Source organism: Pelophylax lessonae, assembly GCF_965119305.1.
Source record: "Pelophylax lessonae genome assembly, chromosome: 3".
NCBI classification, from domain to species: domain Eukaryota; kingdom Metazoa; phylum Chordata; class Amphibia; order Anura; family Ranidae; genus Pelophylax; species Pelophylax lessonae.
Genome location: NC_138770.1, coordinates 209,686,209 through 209,700,249, shown reverse-complemented (window position 1 = coordinate 209,700,249; position 14,041 = coordinate 209,686,209). Strand labels below are relative to the sequence as shown.

Genomic DNA, 14,041 nt, shown 5'->3' with positions numbered 1-14,041 from the left:
AAGTCCTATAGCAGGAAGTGGGAAGTATACCCCCTAGGAATGCCCTATGGGCGTATTAAGTTTTTTTTGTTTCCACCTAGTCCTACTCCTATGGAGAGCAGCATAACTTTTCTTTTTTGTCCCACTCCTCATGTTTTTACCACTGCTTGGGGCCGTCCCTATGGTTCTGAAAATGGAGCCCTTTTTTTTTTTTTTATATATAGCTAAAAGTGTTTTGGGTTTTTTTTCCTTTTAGTTTTTAAATTGTCAGTCTTTTGTTTATAGTGCAAAAAATTAAAAACGCAGAGGTGATCAAATGCCAGCGAAAGACAGCTTAATACACATAACATTCACAGGAGTACATTTCTGGTGCTCCATAAATAAATGGTTCCAGGCAGACTACTAACTACATTTTGTACACACATTTTTCCCTGCCAAACAATTTTTCATTTTCTTTAGTCCGTTATCCAAGCATCATTGTCAGATAGCACAACCAGGACCTGGACCTCTTTGCAGGCAGCTCCTTAGTAATCTGAAATCACCCATATGCACTCCCCTTCCATAAGCATTTTGACACTGCTTATGGCGTTCCTGTGCAGACCTGACAGGCTCACAATGCTAACCTTTCTTCTGAGTGCTACTATATAGGGAATGACAATTCAGGTGATTTTCTGTTTTAACAGCTACATAACTAGAGCATTTTTTTTTTCCATATTGTGTATTCATGTTCAGATTTATTTTTGTCTTACTATATTATTTATGTAGATTTTATCAACCTGCTTCTGTATTTTTAAATGGCAAATTGTAATTTTTATTTTGTGTTGTTTTTTTTTTTTTTGCAGGTTCGAGAAGATGTGTTAAATTCTTTAAATAACAATTTCTTACAAACGCTTAATCAGGCATGGAATGACCACCAGACAGCCATGGTTATGATTAGAGACATCCTTATGTACATGGTGAGTCTTACATTGTGAATTTCTGTGCATGACTGCACTGGTGGGCACTTTGCTTCTGCAGCTGCTAAAAGACTTTAAAGTAGTTCTAAAGGCTCAGGATTTTTTACTTGCTGTTTTTTTTTTTTTTTTTTTACCTTCATGCATTATATGAACGTGCCTCGGATCTCTGGGGACTTCTTCATTGAGTGAGACATCAGCGGGAGCCATTGCTTTCAATCACAGCCATTGAGTGGTGATGGGGCTAAATGGTTGCTTTATGTAGGAATAGAGGGGGTTATGCCTTCCACCCTACCCTCAGGCCCCATGAGGAAAACATTCGTAATTCCTGTGAGTTATGGAATATGGTCCAGGCAGTCCAGGTCTTGGTATACTTGTCCAAGCGGTCATGTTCTGCTGCCAGCGAGTTCTCTAGGTCCATAAGCAAGTCCATTTCCAGTCCATATTCAGCTATAGTTCATACATGGAGGGATTTCCAGGGGTGGGGAATGATGGCTCTAGCAACCGTACAAAAAAGTGACGAAGGATGTTACGTTTGTCAGGTCCTTTTGCTACAGGTTCAATATATATGTTCAGTATATATTATCATAAGGTAACTTGAGGGGTATTAGGGATAAATGTCCCCATAACTTTACAAGATAGGAGGTTCTGGGCTTCTATTTTGAAACGAACTGGGGACAGTCAGCCCAAATATGGAGCATAGTGCCCTCCAAACTCCCACATTGCCAGCACATATTGGAGAGGGAGGGATAAAATCTATTCAGATTGTCTGGGCAAACGTTTCTCTTGTGTGCTGCTGGCTACAAAAAATCTTGTGTGACAGAATAATGGCTTTCTCCCAGTCGTCATCAATTTTGTGTCTTCAATTCCCTCTCCCAAATGAGGGTATAGGCCGCGGGGTTTTGGATGAAAAAGAGAGGACAGAATGGAGATGTGCCATAGTTTTTCAATAAAAAATTGTGACTGATGTAGTCTTACCTCAATTACACACAAAAAAAAAAAACTGAAGACCTATTTTAGATTGAAATTGGTCTTAATTTTTTACCACTTTGTTTTCAGGATAGAGTCTATGTTCAGCAAAATAATGTTGAAAATGTTTATAACCTGGGATTGATAATATTCCGCGATCAAGTTGTACGATATGGTTGCATAAGAGATCACCTGCGTCAAACGTTGTTGGACATGATTGCAAGAGAGAGGAAAGGAGAAGTTGTAGATAGGTAAGCGCACAGTCTGGTTGTATATTTTAATAGAGATCACACACACATATATATATATATATATATATATATATATATATATATATATATATATATATATAGTACTATTGACTCCATTAAGGATCAATCAGTGGTATTATGGCTTTGTTTTGTTAATAGAAATTTCAGTGTTCTTTCCAGTCACGAAAAAAAAATAATCTACAATTTGACATGGTAAGATAGCTGCATTTTATGTGCTTGCTGTGGTTGTTTTTATGCAGAGATTTATTTTTTGTTTGTGTATTTTAAATAAATTCTGTACATGGTTTACAGCTTTTTAAGACTTTAATTTGGTTATAGCATTATTAAACCCAAAAATGTATTATTGCAGCTAACCACATTTTATTTTAGCTGTGGTGACTGCATTCTTTTTTTTTTTTTTTTTTCTTCAAGTATTTTATTAATCAAGAAGAGGAATGTTGCAAACAAGCCATGGTCCATGTATGGACTAGAAGTAGTTAAGTCACACAACAGTAACTAAAAGCATATAACATATGAGGAATTATACACACGTATAGATAAAAGATGCATAACTTTTGAAGAACAAAACCAAAAATCTAGCAGTCTAGATCATGTGCAGAATGCATAGGCTACATTGAGACAATGTATCGAGCAGGTAAAGTATGCGAAACTTGGTAGCGAATGAGCGCTTACTTGTGAGCATACTAAATTATGGTAGTGATTTCCAGGTACATAAAAAAAGAAAAAAGCAGCACTGTATGAATAGTGATAAACAAAACTGAGTTTTAAATCCAATAAATAAATCACATTGTGAATAAAAGTCCATAAGTGTAAATTAAATAGTTCCAGTGTTATTACTCCAAAATCTCAGTTCTCAGTGAATCATCATCTGTGTGCTACCTCAACCAAATATAAGAAATGCACGCTCACCAGAATCAGTTGCTGTCTGTTATAAGACAGCAAAAGCGCATTCAGTATTCAATAGCCTTCCTTATGAAGATACATCTGATACTCTATGGATGTGGTAGATCATCCAACCGCATAGGTAAACTGCTCAGTCTCATCTGGCCAGACACCAGAATAAATTGCTGAAAAAACAATTTAAAAACATCACCAAACCACAAACAGCAGGGGATGAATGGTGTTTAGACTCTACAACTAATGGTGCAAGCAGTCCATATAAAGTGCATAAAAAACATGAGGCACATAAACTTGCATAGTATGCCGCCATTTTGAGCTCAGTTTGGCGGCATACTATCTACCAGCGGGAGGAGGATTTTGTAGCTCGCCAGATGTGGTTTTGGTCTGTGGTATCTAGCGTCAGTTCAAAGTCACTTTCCCATTTAGAGGCATCGGAAGGGGTGGAGGGGAGCCAGTGTTAAGAAGGGGGGGAGTAGGGGGCTGAGATTGGGCCTCGCCCATGCATGTATGCATGCTCTTGCATGTTTGTTGGAAGACTTTTTTTTTTTTTTTTTTTTCCTATTGATCCAGCTAGTAAGTCTGTTTTTCAGTTTCCTTTAACAGAGCAAGATGTCCAGCAAAAGTGGCAGTTAGTGGGATGTGACAAACCATTTAACACTGGCAGGGGTGCTTAAAATGGTCTGTTTTTATTTATATAAAACCTTTATGCCAATAGAGGGGAAAAAAAGCTATTGCTGTAAACGATTAAAGTTGAACTCCACCCTAAAGGGGAGCTCCTCTTTAAGGACTTGTTCCCTGCTCCTCTTAAGCAATTGGCATTTTTGATGAGCAGGGGGGGACAGGTACCCGCTTCCCACTTTCGTTACACGCGCCGCGGCTTACCCAGAAGACTGCATCCACCAGTGACTATGCACAGAGCGACTCGCCCGGCTGTGCCCATAGTGGAGATACCAGGCCCGAAGACAGTGTGTGAGCTCACTGCTGGACCGTGGGACAGGTTAGTGGCTGTTTTCTCTTTCATCCACCGACGGACGTAGCTGCTACTTTAAATCATAGATGGATGGGTAATAAGCCCCTTCCACTAGGAGTGACCAGGTAGAGCCAAAGGCTTTGACATGCCGAGGGGGGCGTGGGGTCCCTGGGTTATTACCCCTGGCCTCACCGTTGCATCTTCAGTTTTAGCTGCATGGTCTTAGGAGTGGCCAAGCAGCTCCCTGCTGGGACCTTTTTGTCCTAGTTCTGTTTTTAAACGTCTTAAGGGGAACTTTTTTTTCATTTTTTGTTGCTGACTCCAGTTCCTGTGGAATACCAGCTGGGTTTCGGACTTCAGGTCCTGTGGAATGCCAGCTGGGCTATATGAGAGCCTTATGGTCTCCCAGTTTGTGCCAGCGAGCGCTTGCAGACCGTAGCTCCACGCTGGGTCTCCATTGCGACTATAGTCCCACGGACGGGGACTGGCCTGCGGGTGAAACACCCCGCCGGTACGCACACACCTGCAGGGTTCTTACGGTCATGAAAAACATGGAAAAGTCATGGAATTTTAAAATGGCAATTTCCAGGCCTGGAAAAGTTTTGGAAAAAAATTTTAACCCACAAAGTTTTGGAAAAGTCATGGAAATTTGTATCACAATCACTGTATATTCGAATATGCAGAAATAAGAGAAAGGCGCCACTCAGTGTAGAAGGACGCCGCGCTATCAAGATACTTACCTCCCATGTAAGTTTTTAATGTGTCAATAAAATTATTTACATTTGCTACACTGAGTGGCGCCTTTCTCTCTTTTCTGCCTGTTCTTGGGACTGTTGCTTCGGCCTAACAAAGAGCTGCCCTCGATGTAAGCGCCGCATTTGTGCCATCCATACCTGTCCGGCTGCACCTTATCCATCATGACTGCCTGAACTGAAGCTTTATCCCATAGCAGGAGCACCCATTAAATCTTTTTCTTTCTCCAGTATATTCGAATATAGATAATATTGGTTAAATTACAATAGTTGCATTGATATTTCAAGAAACATTAGGTCATGAATATTTACTTTAAGTCATGAAAAAGTCAAGGTATTTTATTGGTAAAAATGTGTACGAACCCTGCACCTGCAGCAGCGTGCCCCTTGGCTGACAGCTTCCTCACTGCAGAGGCAGTCTGTCAGGATTGACGCCCACCCTCAGCAGCGTGGCCCGGTAAGTACAGTCCCTCCATCTGTTTAGCAGGCCTGGGGTGGACATGGGCTCCTCCATAGGTGAGTAGGACCCTTGGGTACCCATGCCTCCTACCACCCTCCTCCACTATGAGGGGTCACCTGGGACCTTCCCCTCCTACCCGGACCTTTCCCTACCCTGGGCTCCGGACCCCCAGGACACTTTTAGTGGGGTGTCCCCTAGGTAAGTCGCCCCAGGTGCTATACCGGGTAGTGGATGGTGGGGTGGAGGCCTCGGAGGGGTACATGGTTGCGCCTACCGCTACCTTGAGGGGGGGGGGTTCATCCGCTGGGATGTACCCCCCCCCCCCCAGGCCTGTTGATAGGGTAAGCCTCACTAGGCCCGAGGTCACGTGCTCATTGGCGCGAAGCCGCCATTTTTCCGCTGCCTGCAGCCTTAACAGGCCTCAGCAGCCTGCCTGGGTCTCCCTATCACTATAATGCCGGTGGCCATTTTGCTGGAGCCGGAGACAAAATGGCACAGGAGCTTCTGGCTCTTGTGGACGGGGGCATTTCCTTCTACCTTCTCTTCATGCTGCTGATGGATCTTGCTGTGTTCTCCATGTGGTAACTACTCTAGAGGAGTTTAATTTCCCTGGCCTTCACCTTTTCATCTTCAGAGGGGTTTCAGGCCTTTAGGGGGCTTAGAATTATCCCCCGGAGTAGTGCTGTGTGCATTGATATCGCCTCTTAAAGGCGCAGTGTGTGCCGTAGCGGTGGACTTGCTGGGACCTGTGGTGCCTATGTAACCTCACTTAGCCTCAGCGGCGTTAATATTTAGCGATTGGGCGCAGATTGCTCCATCTTCGGCCATTGCTCCTGCTTTCAGGAGAAGCTTCTGTTTAACCCCTTGAGGTGCAGGTTCCGGTGTTTCCCCGCTTCCATGTCTGCTCTTTATATTCTTACTGTGCAATCCTACGGTTTGGTCATATGTCTAACATGTATTCCCCAAGTTTGTCTGCGACCTCGGATGCATCGTTGGGGCCCGTTTCTTATGCTCATGATGTGGCTTTGTCTGTGATGCAAGAAATGTCCAGTCAAATGGACAAAGTTATTGCGGCAGCATTTACTAAGAAACGCCCTTGGCCCTCGCCTATCTCATCTCAAACCTCAGATTCTGAGGCCGATATGGTCGCCGGGGACGCAGACCCCCTTTCGGAGGATGCGTCCCCCGCATTCAGACTTTTCTGATGCGGAAGAGGATGTTTCCACACCCGCCTTGGCACAGAAAAAGGCGCTGGTAAGATGCTTTGATATCCTCAGTGAGGGACACCCTAAAAATCTGATGCGATTTCTAAATCGCAAAGGTGCCTTGGTATCCTTTGGATCCCTCAGGGCAAATAATTCGGCCAAGGTTTTCCCTTGTCCCGAAGTCTTGTCCGCCTTAGTGGAGGAACAATGGCGGCGACCTAATCGCATGCTTGCAATTCCCAAATGTTTTGCTAGACACTACCCTTTTGAGGTAGAGATCTTACGCAAATGGACGGTCCCCCCTCAGGTGGACCCCCAGATATGCGGTATTCACAGCGCCCTGTATACGGTAGTGGGATCTACCATTCTAGTCTCTCAGACTATGTTCGAATGCGTAAAGGCTCTGAGAGAGGCACTGACAGTAACCCCGTTACCTTCATCTGCCCTGGAACTTGCTGACCAATTATTGCAGACTCTGCATTCAGAAGTGATGCTAACCTGGACATTCTTCCGCTCACAGCCAGAGTGTCAGTTGTAAGTGTGCTCCTCAGACGTGTGATCTGGCTAAAGATCTGGTTGGCCGACCAGGCTTCTAAGAAGCTTTTGGCAGATCTTCCCTTTCAGGGGGATCGCCTTTTTGGTTCCTCCTTGGATGACTTGATCAAGATGGTCACTGGGGGAAAGAGCACACTCCTTCCTTACTTGACTAAGGGTAAGTCTCCCTCACGTAAGCGAGGTCCTTCCTTTACAGCCCAGAAGCATCTGGGGGACCTGCTGGCCTTGATCAATATCAAGGATGCCTATCTCCATGTCCCTATTTACCAGGGCCATCAACGATTCCTCTGCTTCGCGGTGCGCAAGGACCATTTTCAATTTGTGGTGTTACCGTTTGGTCTCGCCTCTGCTCCCAGGGTCTTCACCAAGGTGTTGGTCCCCCCTATACTGGCTCTGCTACGACAGAGAGGAATAGCGATTCTGGGGTACCTGGACAATCTTCTTCGAACGGACTCGTCTGTGACATTGGAACAGGATTTGGAGGTCCCCAATCGCACTCTGAAGCAGTTCGGTTGGAATCTCATTCTTCAGAAATCTGCCCTGGTTCCAACAACAAGACTGGAGTACCTAGGGATGATCCTAGATTCAGGTTCGGCAAAGGTATTTCTACCTCCTGTGACGTTACAGAAGTTAAGGGAAGCGATTCTGTTGCTGCTGGCTTGCGACCTGGTGTCTCTCAGGTAATCTATGCAGGTGCCAGGCTTGATGGTGTCCTCCAAGGCCGTACCATATGCTCAGGCCCACACTAGACTTTTGCAACAGGAGCTCCTTGTCAAATGGAACAAGGATCCTCTATCCATGGACAGTCTGATTCGTTTGAGTCAGAGATCCAAGGACTCCCTGAATTGGTGGCTCAGCTTTCCGAATCTTCTTCATGGGAAATCCTTCCTTCCAGTATTCTGGACGGTGGTGACGACCGATGCCTGTCTGACCGGTTGGGTGGGGGGGAGTGCTGGGCACACTGAATGTTCAAGGGACCTGGATGGTGGAAGAGTCCAAGCTCCCGATCAACGTTCTGGAACTGAGAGCAATCAAGTTGAGCCGGTTCCACTGGATGGACAATCTCAAGGGGTGTTCTGTCCAAGCCCAGTCTGACAATGTTACGGTCGTGGCATATGTCAATCATCAAGGGGGCACCAGGAGTGCCCTGGGGGCTCTGAAGGTAGCCGAGATCCTGCGCTGGGCAGAGGACAACAACCAAGCCCTATCAGCTTTGTACATTCCTGGCGTAAACAATTGGCAGGCGGACTACCTGAGTCGTCAAACCCTGGATCAGGGAGGGTGGTCCCTGCAGCCACAGGTGTTCCACCAGCTGTGTCTCCGATTGGGGACCCGGGATGTGGACCTGTTCACCTCCAGACTAAACGGGAACGTTTCAAAGTTTTTTGGCTCGGTCCAGAGATCCTCTGGCGGATGCAGTAGACACCCTGGTGACTCCCTGGAGCCAGTACGGGCTAATTTATGCGTTTCCTCCGCTGCGCAGGGTTATCTCCCCTGCTGCGCAGGGTCGAGTTGGAGGGAATTTTGGTAATTCTGGTGGCTCCCGAGTGGCCCCAGAGATCCTGGTACGCCGACGTGATTCGGCTGAAGGTCGCAGGTCCGTGGACACTTCCTCCACGGGAAGATCTTCTATCTCAGGCTCCGATCTTCCATACTGCTTTACAGTCGCTGGCTTTAATGGCTTGGCTGTTGAGAGCAAGGTGTTAAAGGACAAGGGTCTGTCCGATTTTTTTTTTTTTTTTTTTCCCCCCCTATGATCCCTACCTTACTCAAGGCTAGGAAGTCCACTTGCCGAAGATTTATCATCGTACGTGGAAAGCGTACATTGCTTGGTGCAAATCGCTGAAGCTGCATCCTAGATCCTTTGCTATCAGCAGGATCTTGACCTTTCTACAGAAAGGGGTTGACAAACGTTTGGCACTCTTAAGTGTCAGATCTCGGCCTTGGCTGTGTACTTCTAACACCCTTTTGGCTACGCACTCTTTGATTTATACGTTTCTTCAGGGTGTTCACTATTTGGCTCCCCCCCAGGAGGTCTCGGTTACCTCCTTGGGACCTTAATTTGGTTCTATCAGTTCTTGGGAAATCTCCTTTCGAGAACATAAGACACATTTCCTTGCTCGCCTTGTCGCAGAAAGTTGCCTTTTTGGGGGCTATTATCTCTGCGCGCAGTGTTTCTGATCTAGCGGCCCTATCTTGCCGCTCTCCTTATCTGGTAATACACAGGGATAAGGTAGTGTTACGGCCTAATCCGTCATTTCTTTCTAAGGTGGTTTCAGACTTCCATCTGAATGAATACATAGTGCTTCCGTCACTCTGTCCCAAACCTTCACATCCTAAGGAAATTGCCTTGCATTGCTTGATGTGGTTCGGGCGATACGGGTGTATCTGGAGTCCTTGCGCAAGTCGGGCTCTGCGTTTGTGAATACGGATGGAACCCATGAGGGTCAGGCTGTGTCTGCGGCGACCATCTCTCGATGGATCAGACACAGTGGTGACGGCGTATTCTCTTAAGGGCAAGGTTCCTCTTTTCCCGGTCACGGCTCACTCTATGCTTCCGCGTTCCACCTGGAGCCGGAAGTAACGCGATTACGAACCTACGTCCCTACGCGTTTCATCAGTGCGTAGCCAACATCATCATCAGGGTCCCGTCGAAACGTAGGATCGTAATCACGTTCCTTTCCGGCTCCAGGTGGAACGCAGAAGCGGCGTTCTTAACCTGGGAACCGTATCTTGTCTTCTCAATGATCTTTGCAAGCAACCTTAATGTAAGTGCATTTGTATTGTCTAAATAAACGCCTTTTTATACGTACTACACCATGGGAGCCTTCCTTTGTCTCCTCTATCCCTGCTAACTATGTTATATGAGCGGATGGTTTCTGGGTATAAGGACTTAAAAGGTGGATGCTGGAGGTGTATATTGGAAGACATACAGGTCCCTCTCAAAAAATTAGCATATTGTGATAAAGTTAATTATTTTCTGTAATGTACTGATAAACATTAGACTTTCATATATTTTAGATTCATTACACACAGCTGAAGTAGTGCAAGCCTTTTATTGTTTTATTATTGATGATTTTGGCATACAGCTCATGAAAACCCAAAATTCCTATCTCAAAAAATTAGCATATCATGAAAAGGTTCTCTAAACTAGCTATTAACCTAATCATCTGAATCAACTAATTAACTCTAAACACCTGCAAAAGATTCCTGAGGCTTTTAAAAACTCCCAGCCTGGTTCATTACTCAAAACGGCAATCATGGGTAAGACTGCCGACCTGACTGCTGTCCAGAAGGCCATCATTGACACCCTCAAGCAAGAGGGTAAGACACACAGAAATTTCTGTGAAAGAATAGGCTGTTCCCAGAGTGCTGTATCAAGGTACCTCAGTGGGAAGTCTGTGGGAAGGAAAAAGTGTGGCAGAAAACGCTGCACAACGAGAAGAGGTGACCGGACCCTGAGGAAGATTGTGGAGAAGGACCGATTCCAGACTTTGGGGGACCTGCGGAAGCAGTGGACTGAGTCTGGAGTAGAAACATCTAGAGCCAACGTGTACAGGCGTGTGCAGGAAATGTGCTACAGGTGCCGCATTCCCCAGGTCAAGTCACTTTTGAACCAGAAACAGCGGCAGAAGCGCCTGACCTGGGCTACAGAGAAGCAGCACTGGACTGTTGCTCAGTGGTCCAAAGTACTTTTTTCGGATGAAAGCAAATTTTGCATGTCATTCGGAAATCAAGGTGCCAGAGTCTGGAGGAAGACTGGGGAGAGGGAAATGCCAAAATGCCTGAAGTCCAGTGTCAAGTACCCACAGTCAGTGATGGTCTGGGGTGCCATGTCAGCTGCTGGTGTTTGTCCACTGTGTTTTATCAAGGGCAGGGTCAATGCAGCTAGCTATCAGGAGATTTTGGAGCACTTCATGCTTCCATCTGCTGAAAAGCTTTATGGAGATGATTTCATTTTTCAGCACAACCTGGCACCTGCTCACAGTGCCAAAACCACTGGTAAATGGTTTACTGACCATGGTATTACTGTGCTCAATTGGCCTGCCAACTCTCCTGACCTGAACCCCATAGAGAATCTGTGGGATGTTGTGAAGAGAAAGTTGAGAGATGCAAGACCCAACACTCTGGATGAGCTCAAGGCCGCTATCGAAGCATCCTGGGCCTCCATAACACCTCAGCAGTGCCACAGGCTGATTGCCTCCATGCCACGCCGCATTGAAGCAGTCATTCTGCAAAAGGATTCCCGACCAAGTATCGAGTGCATAACTGAAAACAAATATTTGAAGGTTGACTTTTTTTGTATTAAAAACACTTTTCTTTTATTGGTCGGATGAAATATGCTAATTTTTTGAGATAGGAATTTTGGGTTTTCATGAGCTGTATGCCAAAATCATCAATATTAAAACAATAAAAGGCTTGAACTACTTCAGTTGTGTGTAATAAATCTAAAATATATATGTCTAATGTTTATCAGTACATTACAGAAAATAATTAACTTTATCACAATATGCTAATTTTTTGAGGGGGACCTGTACAGATATCTGGTTTTGCCTGCTACTAGTCTATCCTGTGTCAGCAGTCTTGCGAGTTACTGCTGTAACCGACCCCCTGCAATTAGGGGGTCTGGTTGTTCTAGTAAGCAGTTTGTGCACACTGGGTGGTCGTTATCTGGTGGAGGTGTGAAGACATTTAAGAACTGTTTTTCCTCAATAATCTTTTGGAATCAAAGAGACTTTATCAACACCGTCTAATCTATCCATTATTCAAACATTGTTCTTGTTTATTATTGCTCTTTAGTGTGGTTTCATATTTCTGTCCAATATTCATATTTGCACATTATCAAGTGTGTATAATTGGTTGAGCGCGGTTTTATATATCAATATATAAGTTTAAAACATTCACATTTTACACGTTTATGTTGCAGCCTCCAATAGGATTAATTTACTTATACACTGTTAATTTTTCATTCTTAGATTGACCTAAATTTCATTCACATTTTTATTCATTTATTCACATATACTCATATTCCTCCTCTGCGCGAGTGTTTTGGTGCATAACACCAATTTATTTTTTCACTGCTTTTGGACGTCCCATCCGTCTATGATTTAAAGCAGCTGCTACATCCGTCGGTGGACAAGAGAGAAAATGGACTTTTTATTTACCGTAAAATCCATTTCTCTGAGTCCACCGACAGACGTATCTCCCACCCCTCTTTTCTCTGAAGAGTTGGGTTTTGGTTATTATAAACTGCTTGCAACTAAACTGAAGATGCAACGGTGAGGCCAGGGGTAATAATCCAGGGATCCTGCCCCCCTGGGTGTGTCAGCCTTTGGCTCTACCTGGTCATTCCTAGTGGGAGGGGCTTATTACCCATCCGTCTATGATTTTTAAAGCAGCTGCTTCATCAGTCGGTGGACATAGAGAAATGTATTTTAGGGTAAGTAAAAAAATCCAATTTTCCCACCCCTAGGCTCCCATGATGCTCCCTGATTGTTATAGCGTCATGCAATATGTTTGCCAGTGTAGCTAAGCTTAATACTTCTGTGTGCAAAAGCCTCAATATAGTTGCATTTTATTCTCCTTTGTCATGTCCCTCTGGGTACTAGGAGAAAAACATTTCCCATTCATGAACAAATAGAATGGGCAAAGTTTTTTTTAATGACAATTTTTTTTTTTTTCCTGAAAAGCTTAACACTCTTTGGAGAAACTTTGCTAGGCAGTAGACTATTTCGGTAGAAAACTCTGCCATCGACCTCTTTAACCACTTCTACCTGTAGAAGAGGTTTCTTCCTTTAGGAACTCTGCAGACGAAAAAAAATTGAGACACTCTTGAAATGTTTGTGCTTGCACGTCAAGCTATTGCTTCAATTTCTCTTACTTAAACCACAGCTAATTGGCTAAGGGCGATGAACAATCAAGCGGATTCTGTCGTTTAGGACTTTGGCAGAAAACTTACAAACGCTGCCTTACTTTTCTGTGGTGATGCTCTAGAAAAAGTCATGACTCAGATTTCCAGACTGGCTCATATTTCTATCCATATGTGCAGAATTGTACTGGTCAGCTGAATCTGCCTTTTAATAAAGACACCTCACATGTATGCCCTACAAAAGAGGGCATCTTTGGGGAGGCCCTTGATAGGTTCCTATTAGATTTCACAGGAGGGAAGGTGGTTCTTCCACGCCACCCCATCCCTCCCAGGGGCTTCTCTGTGCAAAAAACATGGCACGCAAAGCCCATTAGGTCTATACCAATTCCTTCTTCATAATAACTGGGTACCATCACTCTGAAGGGTGTGTGGGGGTGTCTTACATATTTTGTAAGTTTGCATTTCTCTGGGTTATATACGTCTAAACCTATGGGTTCAATCAATGATTTCTAAGGAGTACAAAATAGTTTTACACTACCCCCCCCCCCACTCTACCATATCCAAAATCTGCTTGTGATCAATCTGATTTACAGACTGCTTAGGACCATTAAACTTGTTCATGATACCAAAACACTGGGGTTCATAAGTTTCTCATGGAATTTGCATGGTCAGTTATTGCCTCTGAGATTCCATAGTTACATAGTCAGGATGAAAAAAGACAAGTCCATCTGGCTAAACCAAAAAACAGTAAAGAAAACACAACCATACAATCCCGTGCACGATTTGCAAAACCTGTTGCCAAAAAGGGCGAATCAGGGGACAATGCCAACAAAGAGGGTTATGTCTGGGGAAAAGGGGAGCAAGCATTGACAGTGTATGGTACCAGCGCATCAGTGTAGTCAGTTTTTAATGGCAAAGCAGGTGGATTGGCAGTAACACAAGGGATTTCAAGCTTTACCCACCTTGCTGCCTGTTGCACTTCGCAACAGGAGACCAACCTTTCCAATTTGTCACATTGCTATTTGATCTAGCCCCTGCATCCAGAGTATTCACCAAGGTGCTTACACCTCTACATATGCCCTTTCAAGAACTCCAGGTTCCAGGGTACCTAGACAACCACCTTCTGAAGGATTCATCTCCCTCAAAACTTTCTTTTC

General features: G+C 44.6%; 1 protein-coding gene across 2 annotated transcripts in view; it reads left to right on the top strand.

The window, feature by feature from the left end:
* The window catches only part of CUL3 (cullin 3), a 328,571-nt gene that overhangs the window by 144,194 nt on the left and 170,336 nt on the right, over nt 1–14,041 (top strand). For both annotated transcript variants that reach the window (XM_082252499.1, XM_082252498.1), the window contains exons 3-4: nt 822–935; nt 1,992–2,152. In XM_082252499.1, the coding sequence (XP_082108625.1) occupies nt 822–935; nt 1,992–2,152 (275 nt within the window). The remainder of the gene's footprint in view (nt 1–821; nt 936–1,991; nt 2,153–14,041) is intronic.